This window comes from Physcomitrium patens, chromosome 17, assembly GCF_059467195.1.
Source record: "Physcomitrium patens ecotype Gransden chromosome 17, ASM5946719v1, whole genome shotgun sequence".
NCBI lineage: Eukaryota > Viridiplantae > Streptophyta > Bryopsida > Funariales > Funariaceae > Physcomitrium > Physcomitrium patens.
Window position 1 is genome coordinate 16,168,468 of NC_143426.1, and position 8,760 is coordinate 16,177,227.

At 40.7% G+C, this 8,760-nt stretch overlaps 1 protein-coding gene across 2 annotated transcripts; it reads right to left on the reverse strand.

The window, feature by feature from the left end:
* Positions 1-852: 852 nt before the first annotated feature.
* On the reverse strand, positions 853-8,369 carry LOC112294721 (SNARE-interacting protein KEULE). Of its 2 annotated transcripts, none has more exons than XM_024545481.3 (21): positions 7,470-8,369; positions 6,656-6,714; positions 6,228-6,309; positions 6,010-6,088; positions 5,727-5,777; positions 5,302-5,398; positions 5,105-5,137; positions 4,763-4,891; positions 4,389-4,583; positions 4,072-4,155; positions 3,732-3,824; positions 3,552-3,628; positions 3,234-3,330; positions 2,920-3,045; positions 2,606-2,701; positions 2,326-2,451; positions 2,171-2,248; positions 1,797-2,017; positions 1,562-1,652; positions 1,344-1,433; positions 853-1,170 (listed from the first exon to the last, which is right to left on the reverse strand). In XM_024545481.3, exons 1-21 carry the CDS (start codon positions 7,549-7,551, stop codon positions 1,129-1,131), a joined length of 2,028 nt encoding a protein of 675 aa, XP_024401249.1. In that variant the 5' UTR covers positions 7,552-8,369; the 3' UTR covers positions 853-1,128. The 2 variants fall into 2 exon arrangements, with proteins under 2 accessions (XP_024401249.1, XP_024401250.1); XM_024545482.3 differs by having other exon boundaries at positions 7,839-8,050.
* Positions 8,370-8,760: the final 391 nt, after the last annotated feature.

Sequence of the window (8,760 nt, forward strand, 5' to 3'; positions counted from 1 at the left end):
GCTAAAGATTATAGTAGAACAACTTCCAAAAGAATTCAAGTTGTCATAAAATAATAACTCACTTATATATTAGAAAAATAAACATATATCTATTTTAGTAGTTTTGAAATTGTCATCGTACATTGTACAATTTAATGGTTATCTTCTTATAAAATATCTTCCTACCTATTTTTAATAAATAAAAAATATTTGTTTTAATTTGCAAAAAAATTAAAAAAAAAAAATTATAAGCAATAACAATGGTAGTAAAATGGTAGTAAATTGACACTCGGGCAAGTGCATGTTAGACACTAGGGTAAATTTGCTGTAATAGGTTTTCAGAACATCATTCGTTTGACCTAATTCCGTCAAAAGTGTTTGGTTAAACATATTCAAACTCAAAGATGTAAATATTACTTCCAGACTATTTTGACCAACTATGACGTAATAAGTTGCACATTTATTTTTACCATAGCAGATACGTTTTCTTAATGATAATATATGTGATAAAAAAAAGGATCTCAATCACGTGACTTGTTTTTTAACAGTTCATCTTCTCGCCCTACATGTATATTCATTTATAAAGTTGTGTTTGAGAATTCAAAGTTGAATCCAATCGATAAAATTTTCTAAGTAAATGCAGCGATTTTCAATAAGTTGTGCTAAACAATATTTACAATGAGCTACACTTAGACGACAAAAAAGATTGTGCACGACTATGCACAAGCAAATGGAAAATAAAGCCAAATTAAGCTAAAATCTTAGTTTTAAGCCAGTTTCCTTAAAACATAATGATTTAAGAAATGAGGTTTGAAAACTACATTTAATTCATCGTCAAGAACCCAATCAAGAAAGCTCATAACTTAACATGAATTAAATGCACCCAAACCCAGGACAATTTCATTTCATGCCAAATGGAACACACATTTGACAACCCAACATGAGCACCATGGTAACTCCATGTCACAAGAGAGATACTCGTGCCCAAATATCAACCTGTGATGGCTCAGGGTGATAATTTCAAGAATAGTGCTGAACAGAACCTTAACATGCCTCCCGAATTCATCAAGAGCAAATTACAGCTATAGGAAAAATGCATCTATAACTTTGCAATACCAGGTACCAAAAATTCCTTCGTGCTCCTTCACATCAAAAGTCGTCCATCTCTAATTTGCCCAAGTTCTTCATTTTCTGCAACCAGATCCACATTGCTGTGAAAGGCGAATGAAGGACATCTAGAAGATGCATCCCAAACTTCAATTGAAAAATACGAACACAGCATCCGATGAGAAGGTTTACTACTCAACACACACAAATCGGATAAAAATGCATGTCAAACAAAATATGACGGAAGCAAAAAGTACCCGGATGAACTGATGTGGATCATCAATATTCGTGGAACCAATTACAACTTCTCGCTTCAACTGCGGGGTCAGTTTGTGAGCTACTCGTAGCTGCACGTCAAATCCGTAATAGATGATTAGCTGAAAGTACAGTGCACCCGCCCGAACTGATGCAATGTAAGCATGAACAAAAATGCGATCTTCAAATCCAACAAAGATAGTAGCAACTGAGTTCTCACCTCAGATCTTGTCATGCCTCCTATAACGAACAAAAATATGCGCTTTCCATTGATTTTAGGATCACTGACGGCATGCCTCAATACCGAGTCGCTGCGGTCAAATACAACAAGCTTAGACAAGATCCATGGAAAATTGACAGTTATTACTTCATCGCTAGATTGATAGCTTCTACAAATCAAAACCAAAAATTTCTCTAGGAATTTGAGCTTTAAGCGAGACACAGAAAATTCGAACCTTGAGTATCCTTCTTCAGACGATGCCCTGCCTTTCGATGCCCATGTAGTACCCCCAGTTTTGCCGACAGTGCGTCTAGACTGTACAGGTTTGGAGTTGGGATTTGCAGGTGGGCGTGTCGAGGGAGACGAGGAAGAATTGAGGCTGTTGCCAGCAGGGTCCTTAACATAAGGATACTCCTCTCTAGAAAGACTATCCTTATCGATTTCCTCCACCACATCCTGAACAGCCAAGAAACGAGTGATGACCCATAAATTAAAATACGAATCGTTCGATCAATAAAACTGACGATAATAAAAGAAAAATGAAGCACAATTTGTATCCACATCGTAACTGCAACCTACAACGATAAATCTAGTCAATCGTAAGTGTACCTGAAGTAGTGGATAAAATTTTGAAAGTGTATAGCCATCTTCATCCAACTCTTTTGCTTTTCTTGCAGGTCGTTTAGCCTGATCGTGACACAAATTAGAAGAAGCTATTTCACAAACTTCATTAAACATTAAAAAAGAAGTGTTTCATGCTTCACCTTCCTAGCCCCAAACTTCAAAGCAAACTTTTCGACTCCAGATGATGTTTGTTTTTTTGGCGCTTGAATCCCCAAGAGCTCCAAATTATTTACAGCATTCATATCCTCATCACTCAACTTCGCTAGCTGCACAATTGCCGAAAGTGAAAACATCAGCGAATTTTATAAAATCGTATGCTGATGACAGCAACAAGGAAACATGCAGCGCAAGGGAAGCTATAACAGAGCTTTCAAAATATTGTAAAAGCTGAAATGAATAGGTATCTAGGCCACCATGTACCTGCTGCCATTGCTTCCGCTTATTTGCGTCTAGCTTCTCTGGACGAGTAGCTGCAAAGATCATTAGAAGACGTAACTTGCATTCTGCACTCATCTCCTGCGTTAACCCCATGTCTATCTCATGAATAAAGTGCCACTTCACAAAAGTAGTAATGGAGGCATACGTCAAGATCACATGCCAGTATGACTTCAGCAGGAATCATGTACAAAACCTATCCAGAACAGTAATCCTACAGTTGAAACCATGTAGCGACTGCTACAAAGACCAATAAAAGACTGGGATGCAGGAATGATTGATGAAGAGAATATGTGCACCGGATTATTATTGAGTATGCCGATGAGTTCCTTGGTAGTAGCATCGCCGTAGACAAATTCTTGCTCCAGATTGCCTATGTCCGCCAACCCCTCTTGTATAATCTTGTTATTAAGCGTAGAAGCAATCTAGAACAAAGTACAACTTTTTGAGTATCCAGTACTTTGAGAAGAGAACAAACAAGTTCTGCGAAAAAGCAATCTGCAGATAAACTATCACTTCACTCTTGCAATTACAAAAAGTATCAACAAATAATAATACTAAAATCCTTCAGTAACCAGTAGTCGAGACTAAGAATCATAGGTTGGTAACATACATTCACGTGAAGGCTAAGCTTGTCAATTTGATCCCGATATTGGGGAAGTGCCTGCACCAATTGCTTCATGTCCCTTGTTGAAAGTACCTGACCCTCCCTGTTACAAATTGGGAGCTGCTAATTAGTCAGCGAAAAACTAATCCAAACTATTGGGAAAATTCAATTCAAAATCCTCAGTGCATCACTCACGTGTGCTACAGAATTTCTGAATCTAAATCTTCTTTTGGACGGCGAGTAGCATAACATAAAAAATGCCAGTTAGGTGTACATTTTCTTTCACAACGAACAAAGCAACTGTACAAGTGAAATGCACTGTACCTCGCACCCAGTTGCAGTGAAGCAGCTTTATTTTTGCTGGTAAAATAAGCCATTTTATCCGCAATTCGCTTGCTTGCCTGTTGGAGCAATAAAACACGGGTTATATTCGATTTGACAACTGTCGATTGCGGCAGCTAAACCGAGGATTATTCGAGGATTAGAGGACCTAAAATTACGCACATCAGCAATGAAGAGATCGCGCACTTCCACCCAAACAGGATCGTGCTCCTCCAGTAACACCTCCTTGCGCTCCCTCTTGCCATCAATCGATATCTGCAGTTTTACCAAAAAACAAGGAAATGACCAAGTTCTTTCGATTTCCCCTGATCTAAGTCACCACCAAATTCTACTAGAGACTCTGCAAAAGAGTCACTACTATGGACAAACTCTTGGATACACGATGCACCAAAAAAAGAAAACCCTAAACCTGGTTCCAGAACAATTTACTGCCATAGTCAACGATGCCGCATAATCTATGCAAAATGAGGCCCATTAACTGAAGAAAATATGTTTTCCATACCTCGTAAGAATACTTGTTGCCTTCTAAATTCAAAAGATCATGGCACATTGCATCATACGACCACTCATGTATAACCGGAGTCACCTGCAATAATTCATTGGATGGAAATCTTCACATTGTCAAAAGTGATCTTTTTGATAACATGCAGCACAATGTTGAGCAAGTGTGCATTGATCTGCTGTGAAAGACAAAACTGTATTCTTTGTCTACACGAAAATTCGAAGGGTAAGGAAACGGCAAAAGCATAGGACGTCCTAAGATTCAACATTATGGTGCACTAACCTAAACTCCCAAACATTTAAAAGAAGACGCCTTACTGGGTCAATTGATCTATCAACAATGATGAGGTCGCAGGTCTCCGATTGAGGAAAATTGAGTAAGGATGCTTTGTACTTCATCAGCTTATCCCACAACACAGCAGCTACCTTTGTTGGTACTAATTCACGAGCTGTTGTGGCCGTAGAGGCATCCATAGCTGACCTAGGAGCACGGTATCTCACATATGGAAACTCCTTAAATGGCAACCATGAAATCTATTAGCAAGAGAATGAAACTAACACTGATATATAAGAGCTGCTAACAGTTCGGTCACTAAAAACAAGCATCGAGATGTCCGAGAACTACCAAAAATCTAGCAGAAACGAGTTGCAAACTAAGACGAAGGCACACAAGTATTATGATTTCCCGATACCTTCAAGGATGCAAATACAGTCGACAGTCGAGCAGCAATAGTCTCAATGCAAGCGTCATAGTCTCGTGTACTCTCGGTGTGCTCTCCAAACAACTGCTCTAAGGCAGAATCGTTATCGGTTGTAAAGCCCTGCAGCAGAAAATTTCCTCAAAACGTATATTTTTTCAATTGACAGAATATACGTATGGAAGTAAAACATGAACAAGCAACACTAGTAAACTGTAACAGTATACAAATTCAGAGAACCTGTTGTAGGAAAGTAAGAAGTAACAAACGTCATGCAGTACACTGCTCGTGATGAAGATGGTTAGTGGAAGAGATAGAGGCGCCTTTAAGAAATACCTGTGTGTCAATGGTCAGGTACTCCAAATTCATCTGCATAAATACAACATCAAATAATATGCAGCTATTAAAAAATGACCTCTCTCAAAAATGCACTGACACTGAATCAAATGGTTGTACTTCGAAGATATCCTGATGTCTGACTGTGAATCAACAGGTGTAGATAAAAGACAGCCTTCAATTATCAGCCTGCTTACCTCTCTAAGTGCTGCAATTCGGGACAAAACAGAATGGTCACCCTTGATTTGTTGAAGCAGATTGCGATTAATCGGTGAACTGAAAAACACATATGCTCTGACAAATCCAAACCCAATTAGATGCCAAATATAGTTCTACATGACCAACAGAAATTCTGAATGTACCTCTTTTCCAACCCAAAAAATTCTAGTAGTCCAAGTAAATGAAACCATCAATGCCATAGTGAAACGTAGCAACACCCGCACGCGCTTAGAAGTGTAATGCTTTACGAGATTTTCTTTGCGTCCTTCGCAGACAGTGCATAAGCATCACGTTTGAAGGAACCCGCTGTATGCCCACCCACACGAGAGTACACTAAACACATTCACTACCATTGCAGCATAAAGTACGTCTGTCTTGCAAAACAGCTGAAGTGATAACTCACTTTTTATACAGAGGTGTTTTCCCTGACATGTCCAGCATAAATTTTCGAACACTGCATGGTTCAAATAAGTAATTAGAAAGTTAAAAAGGGAAGAATAAAAAACAAAACTGAAATCCCCGTTATCAATTTTCCAACTTTGTTTCAGTAAAATCTGACGAGACCAACCAATTTAACAATCTAAAATCACTCTTCTGTAGAAAAATCCAAGAAGTGTGAGTTTGAGAAAAAATCAAAAAAAGACATCCAAGACTTCTATTGCAGATTGTAAGAAAGGTTGCAAAACCTGTCATGAGATGGCTGTATAAAGTAGACTGATTCGAGAGCAGGTAGGGGTTGCCTGCGTTTGTTCAAATCCTCTACCACTGCCACAAAGACCCAGAATACAAACTTTCATTCCTGTGCCTATTCCATGCATCATGACTTTACCTGTATACATGTAAATAATTCTTTGGTAGTATAGCAACAATAACTAGCCATAATGTTCATGGAAGAAGTACATACACGAGATCCCTTCATCTGTAATGTCGGCCATCTTGCATGAGCATGACATCACTTTAACTGTCACTTCGTCCATTATAAGCACCTGTGCAAAATTTACATAACACTTCTCAATTTGATTGCCAATTCTAAAGAACTTCCACGACCAACGTCAGCAATTTTTTCTACACGTGCCGGAAAAAATTCAAAGTATCTCAAGAACCACTCGTCATGTTGCAACTCGGCACGGGTGTAATTATGTATCATCTAATAGCAAGAAGCCATAAAAGGCGCAAAGCAGGAACAAAGCAAGTCCGTGAAGGAATTCTTATAGTCGAGCAAACCATAGTAACATCCCCGCCTTATGAAGACCCTTGGTTAGGATCACTGCAGATGCCGGTTAAATAGCTTCTATAGCTTGCAGGCAGCTCTGAAAATCAATAACAACTGACCTTCCATTCAGCTGATGCCTTGCCAGTCCTAGCTGTCTTCAGCATCTCTTGCAGAAGCCCTGCACGGGACACAAGTTTATAATTATACGCACTCAGTAGGAACCAAGATTGGATGCAGTTCAGAGTGCACTTTGACAACCCATGAAAAAATGGTCAATAAATCTGGTTGGTTGTTGGTTTTTGAGTAATAACAAGAGTAAAAGTCGACATTAATGAAAACAACACAAGAATACCTCAAGTAAAACCCCATTCTGACGAACAAAGAAATGAAGTTCAAATAGTGAAATCCTTCAGGAATCTTCATACGCAATGGAATACAATAATAACAATATTCTGTGCGCTACTGGGGCAACCACTTCAGTTGGTTGCCAAATAGGGTTTTAAACATACGTGAACATAATCATTCGATTCGAAAGGAACTGTAATCTTAGATACTTAGTCACACCCCCAAAATTGCAGGAGAGGGACAACCTAAACATTGATTTTCAAATTTAGTGTCAGCTTTAACAGACACTCACCAGACCCATCAGGACCTCGCGATGCTTCTTAGACTAACTAAAGCACTTGTAAACAGCAGAAAGCAATCGGACAATTGAGAGACTTGGGAGATAGTATGAGCAAATGAACACTACTAGGCCAGTACAGATTATGCAGTTACTTATACATGGAAAATCCGCGTTTAAAAGTATATGATCATCTAGTGCATACATAAATGGCTCCAAATCGGCTTAGAAATCCACTGCCATATGGGAAATGATTTCCAACTTGTGTTTGTGAGACGGTTCGCAAGTTTATAAAAAGGAAAGATTCTCACGATCTCGGGTTATCTGCCGAAAGGAACGGAAATCCACACCACCGTGCGAGGAACCATGGGAGGAACCGTGCGAGGAATCCATCACTGATGTTGCTGCTACAAAGTCAAAATCTGTAGCGATCACCACCTGTCGCTCTGCCCTAAATTTTGAGGGTCCTGGTGCGTCCTACTGTAAGCTGCTCCAATAACAGTTGCAATGAAGAAAGCCAATTTGCCGAAAGACCTCGTTACACTGCCTTAAATGCGCAATGCTTCGGACGATGGTGACAACCCAATCTGCCCGATCGCTCTCCACCTCGGGAAGGGGCCAGATGTTGTGGATCCAGAGACGGACAAGGTGTGGTGGGGGGGGGGGGGGGGGGGGGGCACCTGCAACGTGGCTTCCGAGATGAGGAATACGCTACGCATCGAAAGAGGGAACAAAAATATGATGCAAATGGAAAGCAAAAACAGAGCAGAGCAGACAAGACATGGTGAGGCAGAGGGGGACTGGGAATCCAACAAAGCACAGGAAAGAGAGAGAGAGAGCGAGAGAGAGTGAGAAGAGAAGAATAGTCGGGTGCGAAGGATGCAAAAACAGAAGGAACCCCGAAAGCAAGGTGGAGGAGGTGGGGGTGCTAACAGACAAAGAAGAACTCCACTCCGACGAAGATGTAGAAAACCAGGATGGACCGGGATGTTATTTCTACGAAAGAGTAACTCTCCAAGGTGGAGGAGGTGGGGGTGCTAACAGACAAAGAAGAACTCCACTCCGACGAAGATGTAGAAAACCAGGATGGACCGGGATGTTACTTCTACGAAAGAGTAACTCTCGGAAGACACAGAAAGTCTTCTTCGAGAGGGAGGAGGAGGAGCAGGGACAGCAGCACACTAACTAGCGGGAGGAGGAGCGCTCCTCGAGCACGGGGCCACAGCCTAAGGAAGGCCGCGTTGAATCACCATCCACCAGTTCTCGCTCACACTGGGTAGGATGGAAAGTGACTAGTAGGGAATGGATGATGCCTCCCAAGGAAGGAAACGAAGAGGAAGAAGAATCCTCCATCCTCTTCTGTAACCCCCCCCCCCCCCCCCTCCACCGAACCGCTTATCTCCGAACCTGAAATCCATCACCACCACACCAGGTTCCCAACTACAACTAAGAGGGCATATGATGGTAAGATCATAGCAGCAGCAGGTCTTTTTTGTACACACACTCTCTTATAATATTCCACAATGCAAGCGGCGGAACGACTCCATACGTGTCAAACGAACAAAAATAATGAACTACGAGTAAGTCAGCGAGAGAGCGCAC

Excerpts from the sequence above, each read along its gene's own strand:
- LOC112294721 (XM_024545481.3), bottom strand. The coding sequence starts at position 7,551 with ATGGATTCCTCGCACGGTTCCTCCCATGGTTCCTCGCACGGTGGTGTG. Across the intron at positions 4,156-4,388 it reads TTGATAGATCAATTGACCCA|GTGACTCCGGTTATACATGA; the intron begins GTAAGGCGTCTT and ends GAATTATTGCAG. Across the intron at positions 1,171-1,343 it reads ATCCACATCAGTTCATCCGG|AAAATGAAGAACTTGGGCAA; the intron begins GTACTTTTTGCT and ends ATCTGGTTGCAG.